The sequence below is a fragment of the Pangasianodon hypophthalmus genome, chromosome 5 (genome assembly GCF_027358585.1).
Source record: "Pangasianodon hypophthalmus isolate fPanHyp1 chromosome 5, fPanHyp1.pri, whole genome shotgun sequence".
NCBI lineage: Eukaryota > Metazoa > Chordata > Actinopteri > Siluriformes > Pangasiidae > Pangasianodon > Pangasianodon hypophthalmus.
Window position 1 is genome coordinate 7748336 of NC_069714.1, and position 15467 is coordinate 7763802.

Consider the following 15467-nt stretch of genomic DNA (forward strand, 5'->3'; position numbering starts at 1 on the left):
TAGCAGTATTGGCTATTAATATACAGATAAGGTACTTGCTTAAATTTATAACATTGACCATAATCATCTCTGTTTTGAGAAGTTGTCATCAACATTAGAGTTCATTAATGATCATTATTAATGTTAGCTAGTAAGCTTGTTGCTAAGATACTCGCTATTGTCCATTATTTTTGCTGTACTGCAATTTCAGTCCAAAATATTGCACGATTGTTTGAAGTTCACTAGAGTAGAACAGTATCAGTAGCCACTCAGGCCTATAACTGTAAAACTGCAGTTAAAGTTTTAGCTTTACGTGTTCTGACAGAGCTAACAAATGACACTTTTGTGGATGTGTCCAGGTTTTTTTTTCTGCTTGCACATCAAATGTCCCGAGGTAGAAAATGGTGTTATTGCAACTTGCAAATTACCACATACAAGGCACCAAGAATGCAGCAATAGTTCTTACTTTTTACTGTGAGTGCCGCCATGAAGTAACTTCACGGAATTGCAACTCGGAGAAGGCAGAGCTCTTGGAAAACTCAGACTTTCCGAGTAGGAATTACGAGTTGGAGAGTTATTCGAATGGATCTTTCCTCCTGGGAATTCAGAAACTTCCCAGTTCCCACTTGGTGATGAATGCAGCATAAAAAGTGCTGTAGTGCTGTGATTAAGTTTGGAGGTGGACTCTTCTGGTGCTGAAGGGCAGAGAGCTGTAGCAGTGACCAATGTGGAGAGTGTGCAGTTCTATCATGATAGTATCCTAATTATTTGAGGATTTGGAGCTTGAAAATTAACAGAGGTAATCACTAATATACTAACCATATGGACCATATACTTAGAGCTACATTTACAGTTGCAGTATGCAAAGTATTCTCTCTCAGAGTATACTGTCCATAAATAAATAAATCTACCACAGTATACTGGTGTTGAAATTAAATAATGAACATGAGGTCAAAATGCAGACTTTCAGCTGTAATTTGAGGGTATTTACACTCATTTTAATATGATAATAACATTTATGTTAATAAAGCACAAAAGGAAATGTGTGGACCTTTCTTGGGGGGTTGATGGCGACTCAAGGTTTTTACCAAATTCTCCAGGTTTTCCTTCACTTCACAGTTAGTCTGACAGGTATGACCTTAACACAGAGGCATTCAAACCATTTCCACATGAGCCCCACTTCTCAGTTTTTGAGAACTCCCTCCTCCTCCCGCTCAACCCCCATCACACAGGCCAAAAAACCCCTTGTCAAATTATTAACTATAAACCATATAAAAACACAGTCTTATAATACAGCAGAATGGGGTAAATGCAGTGACCAGTAAAAACATAACAGTATATTTTCGATATATTATAACGGAAATGAACTACAGAGCCCAAAATGCAATGCGTCAAGTGGGAGGAGTCAGTAAGCCAAAGGAAAGGGAGGAGATAAAATTCATTTAAACACAGGTGTGTGGGACGAGAGTGAGAGTTGTGTCCGGTGATCTGAGTGTAAGAGTTTTCGTTGCTGTATCAAGAGTAAGAATTTGGATAAGTTTGAACTGCCTGGAGTCTGTAGATGTTTAAAAAGCCGCCGACAATGAAACGACGAGACTGAAGATTACGGCGTTACAGGAGTTTCGCTGGCTGCACAGTGGACGAGTGTCGGATGTTCACTACAGCACGCGTTAATCAGCTGTGTTTGTACTACGCGGGATTGGGACAGTAACTTTGAGTGAGTTTCGTGTTGTCTTGGCCGGACCGCAAATCCACTGAGTGTGCGTTGGACTCCAGGTGAACAGTTCATCCATTTACTTCAACGACGGAACTTATTCATCAATGACTCTCAGAAAAGCTGGGTTTAACGGACATCTAACCCAGACCACACCACAGCCACATGGCCACACACACAAACATCAATAATTTTTCTTTTAAACCTTCTGTTTAAGAAAACGCGTGAGATCCATTGATTTACTATTGATGACTTATAGACGTGTGTGTTCTTCTCCCTCTTTTGAAAGACGACTGTGATGTATGGATGCTGACTTACACGGTACTTTATTTCAGGAGATGATTTATTTTTTGCTGTTTATTTGTTGTGTACCTTGACATGCTTTGAATAAGGGATAGTGGGAAAAGAAACGGGCCCCACTCTGGGTTAAATTAAAAAAGAAACACATCTGTGCAATTGTAAGAGAGTGGTTACTTTTTTTTTTTTTTTTTTTTTTCCCACTGTTCTGTGAAGTGGTTTAAGGTAACGGGCATAGCTCGAATCACTATGTCACAATATAATCCTTTTACAAATCGCTTGCCTAATGTCCCTTCTGAGACCTGAATGGTTTCTGATTGTCACTGGAGAGCAAAGCAAACAAACAGCATTTTAAAACCACTGTGCAAATATAATTATCATGAAGAACCCAGTGACTAATTACATTCAGTTCATTTGTGTATCATGCAGTGCCCTGCTGTCACAGCCCTCGCAGACAGTTCTCCACCACGCCACCAGAGGGCATCCTCTTCTGAATTATGAACACTTCTTTGGTGGTTATGCTGGAGAGAACAACAGCGGCAGTAAAGTAAAATGGCTTGTAAGTTTTCAGAGGAGGATTTCTCCTGTCCTGTGTGCTGTGAAATCTTCAAGGATCCTGTTGTTCTGCACTGCAGTCACAGTGTGTGTAAAGTGTGTTTGCAGCAGTTCTGGGAGACCAAAGGATCCAGAGAATGTCCTGTTTGTAGGACAAAGTCATCTATGGAAACTCCACCTATAAGTCTGGCCTTAAAGAACCTGTGTGAGACTTTCTTACAGGAGAGAAGTCAAAGATCTTCATCAGCGTCTGAAACAGTCTGCAGTCTGCACAGTGAGAAACTCAAACTCTTCTGTCTGGATGATCAACAGCCGGTGTGTTTGGTGTGTCAGACTTCAAGAAAACACACCAACCACAAATTCTGCCCCATTGATGAGGCAGCAACAGACTGTAAGGTAAATAAAGTGTACCTGCGAGATCATAAAAAAAATTAATTGAGAATGGTTTATTCTATACATTAATTCCTGAATAGATTAAATAACTTAAAAAAAAAAAAAGATAAGACAACACTAATCCCAGGTGGGAATTTCCAGTGTTACAGCAGCAGATGAGACAACAGAGAATATATGACAAAAGACAATATAGCAGTAGAAGAGTATTAAAATAAACAACTATACACATGTACAAAACTGTAGTGAATATTTACACGTAACATAAATTATATGAAAAATGAGACAGAATATAACCAGATACACTTGTATACAAGTCATAACTGTGCAAAACTGTCGTTGTGCAGCATTGGATTGATCAAAATTCTTAAAGTATGATGTGTACTGTCCAAGAAGTAGTGCAGAAAACTTCTCTCCAGTGGAGAAGTTATGTATGGAGTTGTACAGCCTGATGGCTGCAGGGAGAAATTACCAGTGAAAGCGCTCCTTTCTGCAGTGGTTTTTGGGTGGAGTGTGTGAGAGTGATCGTTCATGATCACAGTGAGCTTGGACAGTATTCTCCTCTCCACCATCATCTCCACTGTGTCCAGTCTGGAATCCATGACTGATCTAGCTCTCTTAATGATTTTGCTGAGTCTGTTGGTGTGCTTTGTAGTGATGCTGCTGCCCAGCACACAGCAGCATAGAAGATGACACTTGACACAACAGACTCACAGAAGTTTCGTAGCAGCTGACCCTGCACTCAGAAATTAGAGTTGCCTTTGTCCCTTTTTTTACAGGCTGGCCACGTTCATGTCTTACCCCAGCTTGTGATTCAGGTGAACACCAATGTACCTGTATGGTGTTTATAATTAATAATGAATAATAGCAATTAACAATTATTTTGTAATCAATTTAAATGCAAATTTTCACCATCTGAAGTGTCACTTACATAAACAGGAACAGATCTTCCATGTTGGACTAAAGCAGTGTACACCAATAAACTCACATCTGATAAGTCTAGCTTTTTCATAATTTTGTTCTGCACTTGGTGCATTTTAAAAGTTCCATTGAATGCTTGTTTAAAAAAAAAAAAAGAATACAGCTATAGCACTGTCACACTTTACAAATGTTATATAATCTTTAAAAACACACATTGAACATTATACAGTTAAATTCTCTCAGTGAGCAGTGATCTGAGTTAACGATGTGTAAAGTAAGAGCTGAAACAGAGTCTCCATGCAGTGTGTTGATTTGTTTCAGGAGGAGCTGAAAACTGCACTGAAGCCCCTACAGGAGAAGCTGAAGATCTTTAAAGACTGTAAACTGAACTGGAGTCAGACTGCAGAACATATAAAGGTTAGAATCAGTAACATGGGTTTGACATTATAATCATATTTTACATTACATTTACAATTTTTCAGTTATATTTCATTTAATTTCATCTTCACTGCAGATTCAGGCCCAACACACAGAGCGGCAGATTAAAGAGGCATTTGAGAAGCTTCACCAGTTTCTACGAGATGAAGAGGCAGCCAGGATCGCTGCACTGAGAGAGGAAGAGGAGCAGAAGAGTCAGATGATGAAGGAGAAGATTGAGAAACTGAGCAGAGACATATCATCTCTTTCAGACACAATCAGATCCATAGAAGAGGAGATGAGAGCTGAAGACGTCTTGTTCTTACAAGTGAGGATCATTTAGTCAGTATTTATACTGTGAGAAAGTAAAACTTCTTGACATCATCAGAAGCGTCACTTTTCAATCGTGTAAAAATGTAAATCATATCCACTGATATTTGATTTGTTGTTTTACAGAACTACAAGGCCACAGTTAAAAGGTGAGTGATGTGGTTCCTGTCTCTCTCGTTCTCTGTGTTTCTGAATCCAAACCCACAGCAACACTGACTCCTGAATGTTTTTTCAGAGCTCAGTGCACACTGCAGCATCCAGAGGAGCTTTCAGGAGCACTGATCCATGTGGCAAAACATCTGTCCAACCTGAAGTTCAGAGTCTGGGAGAAGATGCAGCACGCTGTCCAATACAGTAAGACCTACTTACTTATTTTCTTTCTTTCTTCCTTTGTGTGTGCTGTAATAGTGGGTATAATAATTTATTGTATATCAGTTGCTTCTATGTTTTTCTCAGCGCCGGTAATTCTGGACCTGAACACTGCTCATCCTGGACTCATTGTATCTGATGATCTGACCAGTGTGATACGCAATTTTATATATTTTGGGAAACAGAAAATTCCTGATAATCCAGAGAGATTTGATGATCGTTTGTGCATCCTGGGCTCTGAGGGCTTTAACTCAGGGACACACTGCTGGGATGTTGAAGTTGGAGACTGTACAGAATGGTATGTGGGTGTGATGACAGAATCTGCTCAGAGGAAGGGAAATGTATTCTCCAGAGGTGGAATTTGGTATGTGTGGTATTATGATGGTGTATATAAAGCTGGTTATACACCTAAAAGATTCGGTTTCCTCTCACTAGAACAGAAGCTGAAGAGGATCAGAGTGCAGCTGGACTGGGACAGAGGAGAGCTGTCATTCTCCGACCCTCTCACTAACACACACATACACACTTTCACACACACATTTATTAATAAATTACTGCCATTCCTTGGTGTTTTTGATACAGACTCTCCTCTAAAGATCCTCCCACTTCAGTGCTCTGTAAGAGTGAATCAGATCAGTTAGAGCTGATATTATTTATTCCAGTTCATTAATGAAATATTGCTGATGAAAAGATTTATGTTCTTTGTGAACATTTTTACAGGAAGCCCTGAAAAAGTGATATGCCATTTTTTTTACTTAATTGGTAATAGTCATAGAATATTTTGAAATTAATTATTAACTCAAAATATTATAATAATAGTGGCCCCAAAAAAGTGTTTGGACACTTACAAATGTATGAATTTCAATGCATTAAAAAAAAAAACATGTCAGACCAATTGGCATTTATTTTAAAGAAAGATAAAGTCTTCCTGAATCTGACTGCATATTGTCTGTTTTCATTCATAAATGCTACATCTTTGAACTGTTTTACACATTTTGTTGATCTGGTGAAAGAGTAAAAACTTACCTCCCTCTTCGTAGTCATTTTTGCAATTACTTTTTACCCAACTGGTCCCAAGGTAATTTATAGTGGATGTACTTTATGTAGTCAAATACCTTCAAAATATTTCACAAAAAATAGTTTATGTTTAAAAAATATAAAAATAAAAAATATACTGGTCCTAATTATCTACAAAAATTTATTCAATAGTGACTTCATTAAATATACAGTTTCAGTGTTTTAGTATTTAGTTTGCTATCCTTTATTTCTAGAACTTCAGGACAACATCTGGACATGGAATCAACCAGTTTCTGTAACAATTGTAATGGAAGTTTCCTCCAAGTTGTAAACAATAATACTTTCGGTTCATCCACACTAGAGCGTCAACAATCTGCTAATTTCTGCTCCACTGCACCCAATAGATGCTCTAGATCAGAGTTTAGGTCAGGGCTCTGGGTAGTATTCTTTAAAAAGGTGGCTGGTATACTTTGGATCATTATCCTGCTGAAAAATCCACTTCTGTCGCTTGAATAATTTCTTCACTGATATTTTCAAGTTTGCATCCAAAAAATGCCTCTGTACACATCTGGGTTCATGATGCCATCAATGAACACAAGCTCACCAACACCACCTTAGGAAAAACAGCCCTGGCCACCTCTGTGTTTTACAGTACCCTTAGTGCAGTTTTTTGGGAATTCTTCTCCTGTCTTTCTCCACACAAACACTCTACCATCAGATCCCTCCAAGTTACATTTGGATTCATCTTTAAAAAAAAAAAAAAAGACAGTTCTCCAGAACCTGCTATCTGTACATGTTCTTTTGCAAATTTCACCCTTGCTTTCTTATTTTTGAGGCTGTTGAATGGTTTCCACTGCATCACTCTCCTTCTGTAATGATGCTCGTTGATCCTGTTTTGAATATTGTGCTCTAGTTATATCTTACAATTCTTATTGATGCCTAGAGCAATCGGTCCTGCTGTTTCATGCCTGTTTTTCTTGACGTTACTCAAAATTATCCTGCCCAGTCTGCTGATGGTCTTCCTGAATCTGACTGTACATTGTCTGTTTTCATTCATAAGGGCTACATCTTTGAACTGTTTTAGACGTTTTGTTGATCTGGTGAAAGAGTAAAAACTTACCTCCCTCTTCGTAGTCATTTTTGCAATTACTTTTTACCCAGCTGGTCCCAAGGTAATTTACAGTGGATGTACTTTATGTAGTTAATTAGCTGCAATACAGGCCCCCCAGCAGAGTAACCACATAGTGTAGTTCAACACATTAACTATGGATTAAATGTGACAACTGGAATAATCTCAAGTGTCCAAATGTTGTTGTTTTTTTTTGCCTAATTATGACCAGTATATCTATTATTTTTATATTTTCTATTTCTTGGTAAATATTTTGCTTGAAAAGTGTGCTTTGGGTACCTTCCTTTAAAATAAATGGCTCTTGTTTTGACATGCTGTTTTCTAATGCTGTGAAATTCATAGATTTCTAAGTGTGGGTTAAGTGTCCATATACTTTTTGGGGTCCCGGTATGTTTTAAAAAAAGTTTTATTTGTTTATATGGCACGGATAACCTACATTTCATTCAGGGTTGTATGTCTTCATTTATATTTTATCTAAATATTGCTGAAATAAAAAACAATTTTTCTAAAGTAAGCCTCTTCTTTGTCTACTATCCTCCTATGACTGCCTTTTAGCAAGAAATGCAATGCTATTAAACTAAATTATTTAGCTTAAATAAAATTATAAAGCTATTTAGTCTCATAAAAACAAACAGAAATAATTGTGTGGAAGCGTTTTGTACATCCTGGTGAATTTGGTGTTTTGTTGATTTTCTGAGAAAATCTTGAGTATATTTGGACAAATAAAGAAAAATCAAAGCAAAGTTACTATTTATTTGCTGAATTCAACAAATAAAGAAAACTGTATGTAAGGTGTTTGTGAAAATGTATACTGTTTATATTTAAGTTTGCTCCTTGGTTTATTTTCATTTACAAAATTAATAAAGCATGTAATTTGCCCAGGGGTGCATAAACCTTTTCACACAACTGTATTTGAAATATAAAATCTCTGGTAGCTGTAGTTTTGGCATGTTACACAGAGGGAAAAAAGATTATTTAATAAGACATGCAGGTGTTGCAGTTTAAAATATTGGCCTTAAAAAAAATAAGCGTATGACCATACATACATGTCAGTGTACTCATCTTTAAAAACATAATTAAACCAACTTAATTTCCCTAAATCTTCTTGACAGTGCTTCTGTCTAAAATCCCTGGACTGCAGATGTTCACGTGAAGCAGCTTAAGTGATCATTATTCCACTGTATTAAATTTCAAAGCATGTCCAAGATGAAGATCCAAGATACCCTAGAGGGCTAGTCAGTGAGTTCTGTAACAAAGGTATTTGATATATGCCATGTCACCCTACACAGATACATTCAGGAAAAAAGAAAGATGGATAGGAAAGGAACTGTTGAGCTTCAAAGAGTAGGCTACATGTCAGCCACTCTAGTTTTCACACCCAGCCAGGAGTAAACCCTTAAGAATATCCTCTTAAGGGATTCTGATATTGATTACGGCTTCACTTACAAGGAGGTAAGACCAATACTTGCATGAGGTCAGCCAATAAGATAAGACATTATTATTATTATTATTATTATTATTATTATTATTATTATTATTATTATTAATAAATGGCTCTTGTTTTTATTATTAATAATAATAATAAATAAATAAAATGAATAAATAAAACAATAACCTGACAAATATATAACATGCAGTATCTACGCATAACAAATACAATCCCCTCACTTTTGAATTAATTCCGCTCCTACCATCAGAGTTACATCATCAATAAATATTAGTGAGTCAATTCCAGAAGCAGCGATACAAGCCCAAGCCATGACTTGACCGATGAGCTTGTATGTTTTGGATCATGAGCAGATCCTTTCTTTCTCCACACTTTGGCCTTTCCATCACTTTGGTAGAGGTTAATTTTGTTCCAGAACTTTTGTGGCTCATTCCTGTATTTCTTTGTGAATTCTAATCTGACTTTCCAATTATTACTGCTGATGAATGGTTGCATCTTGTGGTATGGCCTCTATATTTCTGCTCTCCAAGTCTTCTTCGAATGGTGGATTGTGATGCCAACAACCTCCACAGGGCAGGGGTGAAGGTATCAACTGCTATTATTTTCCTTGGTCGACCTGTTCGCTGTCTGGTAATTAGTACACCAGTGGTTTCTTTCTTTTTCAGTACATTCCAAATTGTTGTATTGGCTATGCCCAATGCTTGTGTAATGGCTCTGGTAGATTTTTTCCCTCTTTGGCTTGCTTTTCTCTCATACACAGATCTCTAGTCTTCATGTTTGTTTACACTTTTTAACAACAAATGCAGTCTTCACAGTCGAAACTCAGGACTCAAAACAAGAGCAGACATTCAGAGCTATTAAATGTTTAACAATCTATTTAACAGGGCACACCTGAGCAACAAGAAACTCCTGTCAGTCACATGTTCCAGTATTTCTGATCACTTGAAAAATGAGTGGGTTCAAACAAAAGGTGCCATGTTTTAAGATGTTGAACACATCTAGATGTAAATGTCAGGAAATGAAAGCTGAAATTCTGATCTATTGTCTCATATTCATCTTTGGATCTTTGGAGGAGAGTGTATTCAGCTTACATTATACACCCATACAGTAGACAAACCATACAGGTACATGCAAATACATCCATTCATTCACTGGTACAGACACAAAATTATTAAAGACGAACTTAGTTACACAAATGAACTGAATGTAATTCGTATCATATGGTGCTCTATATTTACATGTCCACTGAAGGATACATTTTAGCTAAGAAAGTGCTTCATCTGCAAACATTGTACTATCCACTCGTATTTGCTTTGTTGTTTTACAGAACTACAAGTACAAAGTGAAAAGGTGTGTGATGTGGTTCCTGTCTCTCTCATTCTCTGTGTTTCTGAATCCAAACCCACAGCAACACTGAATCCTGAATGTTTTTGCAGAGCTCAGTGCACACTGCAGCATCCAGAGGAGCTTTCAGGAACACTGATCCATGTGGCAAAACATCTGTCCAACCTGAAGTTCAGAGTCTGGGAGAAGATGCAGGATGCTGTCCAATACAGTAAGACTCTTTCTTTCCTTCTGTAGCACACGCTATACAGTCTGAGTGTAAAACACTTTGCAGCCAAAACTCACTGAGGCCAATTACAAAGGAGATACACTTCTTACCATCTCGGACCAGATCAGAAGACTATGTTCACTCGTGAGCCGGTGTTGCAGCGAGACAAGGGAAATAATCACCAAGACAGGATTATAATTGAAAAGGTGAGAATTTTTCTTATACACTTGAGATTCAGTAAAGGAAAACAACAAAACAAAAAACAAAAATGACAGCAACTATAATGACAATAACTCTCAGGTAAGATATCCAGTGCCACACCAAATCAATCTCAATCAACTGTTCTTGATGGAATTGACTGAATAAAACACGAATGTTTTGTTGCTCAGTCACAGAACGCAGATATGCAACTCAGACAGTGGAAAATGTAGTTCTTGTCCACAGTTGTGACAATATCCAAAAAAAAATAAATAAATTGTATACGTGTGGTCCTACCACTTGTTGTGGAAAACAAGGTTGACTCGCCACCAATGTTGAGCAGAAACAGTTCTACACCAGAAATTTTTAAGAAACTCCTCATGCAGTACCAAGAAGGTCTCAAGGAACAGGAACAACAAAATAGCAAAGAGGGGGAAAAGAGGGAAAAAAGGGGGAGGGGAGAAAAACCCAACCTTGCAAAGACAAGGTGAAATTCACAATTAATTACAATAAATTCCTATTTAACATCCTTAACATTTCAAATGATCATTTTCAACATAATAAAGCCTTTTTTCCCAAAATACACAAATACACATTTACAAGCGCTTATTTCCCTCTTTAACACATTTCCTTAACAGAAATATAACTAAAATAAATATAGTAAAATAATTCAATTAACCTGGGTGCACTCGATTAGCATTTAGCTCGTAGCACATGAGACTGCTAAACTCCACGTGAGCTACAATACACGCATTACAGTCATGAAGTTACGAACATACAAACACTTTTAAACACTAAATCAACCCTTAATTTACCACTTCACTCACATTTCTAACTAAAGAAGGTAATTTATGAACTCACTTACCAAGAAAAGAATGATAACTATTAGAAAAGTCTGTTTTACAAAGTTTTCATCAGATGAGTCAGCTCAGCTCGTTTACTCCTCGGATGCAATACAAACGCAGTTATCAGCTTTCCTGTTAGCCATGTTAACATAATGTTAATATTTCAAACCCATGAATTTCAGTTCTTAAACTGGTTTCTCTTACTTAGTCTCTTACTTTAATGTATACTCCAGAAATGGAGTATGATATGTGTTCAATTGACTTGCTTCACTGCTCCAGTAGCCATTTCCCTCTTTTTCCCCGAGGTGAAACTGCTCACCTCTACTTAGCGCTTGTGATGACGAAACCCAATAAAGGCGGAGCTAATTCCAATTATTTAATTTAATTTTATTTATTATTTTTATTTTATTTAATTTATTTATTTTTTGTGACTTTTACTGTCATTTCTTCAGCAATATTAAATTTCTTGCCCATTAAAATAAACAGTAAAATGTTTATATGTGCATCTTAGTACTTATTTTCCTTTTACAGGTTCAATATGGGCATAGTAACCTAGGTTACACATCCCTTGTGTATTAATTTTTTTTTTGTTTGTTTTTTGTTTTGTTGTGTTTGTTTTTCTCATCACCTGTAACTCTGGACCCCAACACTGTTCCTCCTCAACTCACCGTATCTGATGATCTGACCAGTGTGAGACACAGTGATTAGAAACAGAAACTTCCTGATAATCCAGAGAGATTTGATGAATATCGCTGCATCCTGGGCTCTGAGGGCTTTAACTCAGGGACACACTGCTGGGATGTTGAAGTTGGAGACTGTACAGTCTGGATTGTGGGTGTGATGACAGAATCTGCTAAGAGGAAGGGGAAATGTATACTCCAGAAATGGAGTATGGTATGTGTTATATTATAAAGGTAAATATAGAGCACGTTCTACACCACAGCCATTCACTCTCCTCTCAGTAGCACAGAAACTCCAGAGGATCAGAGTGCAGCTGGACTGGGACAGAGGAAAGCTGTCATTCTCTGACCTTCTCACTAACACACACATACGCACTTTCACACACACATTTACTGACAAATTACTGCCATTCCTAGATATATTTGGTACAAAAGCTCATCTAAAGATGCTCCCACTTCAGTGCTCTGTAAGAGTGAATCAGATCAGTTAGAGCTGATATTGTTTTATTCCAGTTCATTAATGAAATATTGCAGATTAAAAGATTCATATTCTTTTTGAAAGTTTTTTTTTTTTTTAACTGAAGCCTTAACTGTAGGTTATTTTGACTCAATTCAAAATTGTGATAGAATACACTATATGGACAAAAGTATGTGGACACCTGACAAATATGCTTGTTGAATATCACATTCCAATACCATGGACATTAATTTGGAGTTCGTCACCCCTTTGTTGTTATTAATAACCTCCACTCTTCTGGGAAGTCTTTGCACTAGATTTTGGAGTGCAGCTGTGAGGATTTGTGTTCATTCAGCCACAAGAGCATTAGTGAGGTCAAACACTGATGTTATGTTTTAGTTAGTCAAGGAGAAAGGGAAGCACTTCTTGTGTGTTTATCTTTATTTTATGTATAGAGGTAAGGTAGCTTCTTCCTGTACTGTTGGTTGGGTGTGTGTTTGTTATGTTGGCCTTGACTGGCCTGATGATATAGCAGTGGCTGTCTATCCACTTTTCACAATATATCTCATAAACAAACAAAAAATAATCTTGCCAGAGTCCATTGTTCATTCAACATCGTCCAGTCACACTTTTTCTGCTATAAGCCCCAACCAGTGTAGGACATAACATATGTAATAAACACCCAGGAATACTGGGTGCTAGGTGAGAATAACACTCCATCATCACATGACACAATGCACACACATGTTCACACTCATTCCCACCTAGGGTCAATTTAGAGTCACCAGTCCACTGACAGGGTGTTAATCACAGGAACAAGAGGAAACTCTCTTGAAACAACCTTTCAAAAAGAATATAAATCTTGTCATTTGTAAAGGTTAATTAGCTATACACACAGACACTAGGGTTGAATGTTCAACAGGTTTTATTGAAGGTTAGGGTAGGAAAGAGTGTGTGAGAAGGGAGCCTGGTCAAGGCCAGGATTTGAACTCTAGCCACTAGTGTGGAGGTCAGCTGCTCGGTCAATGCGCCACGGGGAAGGAGGGATGGAGCGAGGAAGAGCGTGAGCGGACTTGAATGGTTGGCAAGGCTGGAACTCGAACTCGGGTTGTCGGCGTAAAAGTCGACTGCTGAATCGGTAAGACAGAGTAAGCGAATAACAAACACTGGATATTGTTGTGGAAACTTTCTCCGTTCAGAATAAAGAAAAAATAACTTTCCAAAGTCAAAGGGTTTTGGATGCCAAAAGCCAGACTTCATTGAAGCAATCAACAAAGCAACAAAATCTCTAGATCATCTGATTTACATAGTCATGAGTCATACTCATGCTTTTATACACTTCTAAAACAATGATCTCATTAGGTGGAGTTTTCTCATTTTTCTTTTTATCATGCCCCTGACCTTTTGCCACAATTATTTCATTGTTCCTCTATCTTCATTTTGACTGTGGCATGAGCTCATTCAGTTTGTTTATTTATTTATTTTTAAAATGTTAACATTCATCACAATCTTATCAATGTACTATAAGAAATCATAAACATCAAACCAGTGAAAAAGATACAAACTTCAGTACTCTGGTAGAGAAAGAGCATTTTCCAATGAGAAATGACAGCAAGTCTGGACTGAAAATGTACTACAATTCTTCTTTCTGATTATTTTAATTCTTGATGGATTATATGATAATCATACTTAAATCATAATCTTGATCGAGAAAATTCTTCCATAATAGTGAACTACGACCCGCAGTTGAGTGGTTGAAGGCGGGATGAGTCACCACACTGGTGATGAGTGGCTGAAGAACCAGGGTTTAAATACGCTTCAGATTGGTGAGCTGATGAGGAGCATGTGTGTTCAATTAATCAATCGGGAGAGGTGCAAAGTGGAGCCCAGAGACACACACACAACAGAAACGAGAGAGAGAGAAAACAGTGGGACACTAGGAAGGGGAAAATGGGGAAACACAGGGAAGTTCACAGGGTATATGGCCTGGACCATGACACAGAGATGTTTTTGGGAGGCTGGAGAAAACCAGAGAACCTGGACGGAACTCACATGGATGTGGGGAGAATATTTAAAACTCTGTGTTTTAGCAAATCAGGACCATAAATTGCTGGTATACTATCTGTGGTTTTAAAAAGTGAACTTAGTGCTGAAAAATGTTTGCTGGCAGTTAACAATGCTGTCACTGTTACTAAGAACATTTTAAACATAAAGGTTTAGGTTTAAGGTTTAAGATTTTAATTTGTATTCTTTTTTCCCCCCAAAAGTAAACCAACATTCAGAAACCATGTAGGAAAAAATAAGTACTCCCTTTCTATGTCTATGAACATTGAGAGAGTACTTAGCAGCCAGGTGTTATTAATGAGATGCACAAGATTAGTTATTTATCAAGAAGTTACTACTTCTAATTTGAAAAAGCATGTTGAAATAAGTTTAGCTAATTTGCTAACATTAACTGAATATAAATATTTAACTAAGGTTTTGTTTGTTTGTTTGTTTGTTTGTTTCTTGTTAAGGCCAGGTTAGGTTGTAATACATGCCAGTAGCTAACATAATTGGCTAGACTATCAAATTCTTGGTTTCAGTAAGGTTTTAATTAATTAATCAATCAATTAATTATTATTATTATCATTATTATTATTATTATTATTATTATTATTTCTCTATCGCAATTTATTTCCCAAAAATGTGTTTGGAAGAGAAACTAGAAGTATATAAACTTTTTTTTTTTTTTTTTTTAATAAAAAGAGTTTTAATAAAAGGGTTACTTTACTGTGCTTGCTATTCGGAGGAAATACACCATAAAGCCAATGGAGCATTACAGACTTGAAACACTAAAACAACATGTGTGTGTGTGTGTGTATGATAAATTGCCCCAATATTATTTACATCAACAGCATTTACCTTTATACAGAGCGACAGATTATCATCTTCATTGAGACCTCATCAGATAATGTATTGGTCAACCTTAATAGTTTAATTGTCGAGCTATTGATCATTGTGGTGCATGCTGGTCTTAAATTTTAGTTAGCAATAAACAGAAAGTTATCTTCTGTGCTTGATGTCTTTCTAGATACACACCCAAAAAAGTATATTCTGTACAGAGAAAGCTCCAACAGTAGTAATTTGGCCCTCATCTGCAAGTCCAAAAAGTCTTACAACAGAATATT

General features: G+C 37.0%; 2 protein-coding genes across 3 annotated transcripts; both read left to right on the top strand.

The window, feature by feature from the left end:
* Positions 1-1416: 1416 nt before the first annotated feature.
* Positions 1417-6005, top strand: LOC113547031 (E3 ubiquitin-protein ligase TRIM35-like). 2 transcript variants are annotated; one of them, XM_026947208.3, is made up of 7 exons: positions 1417-2014; positions 2420-2941; positions 4178-4273; positions 4371-4601; positions 4730-4752; positions 4839-4957; positions 5039-6005. In XM_026947208.3, the coding sequence occupies exons 2-7, from the start codon at positions 2543-2545 to the stop codon at positions 5611-5613; spliced, it is 1443 nt and encodes a 480-aa protein (XP_026803009.3). In that variant the 5' UTR covers positions 1417-2014; positions 2420-2542; the 3' UTR covers positions 5614-6005. The 2 variants fall into 2 exon arrangements, with proteins under 2 accessions (XP_026803009.3, XP_026803010.3); XM_026947209.3 differs by having other exon boundaries at positions 1417-2941; positions 5060-6005.
* Positions 6006-11799: 5794 nt separating this feature from the next.
* LOC117597412 (nuclear factor 7, ovary-like) lies at positions 11800-12781 on the top strand (the record flags this gene model as incomplete). Its single annotated transcript, XM_053234536.1, is given in 2 exon segments — positions 11800-12030; positions 12032-12781. Coding segments are annotated over 2 exon segments (531 nt in total), but the record flags the coding sequence as incomplete, so codon positions are not given.
* Positions 12782-15467: the final 2686 nt, after the last annotated feature.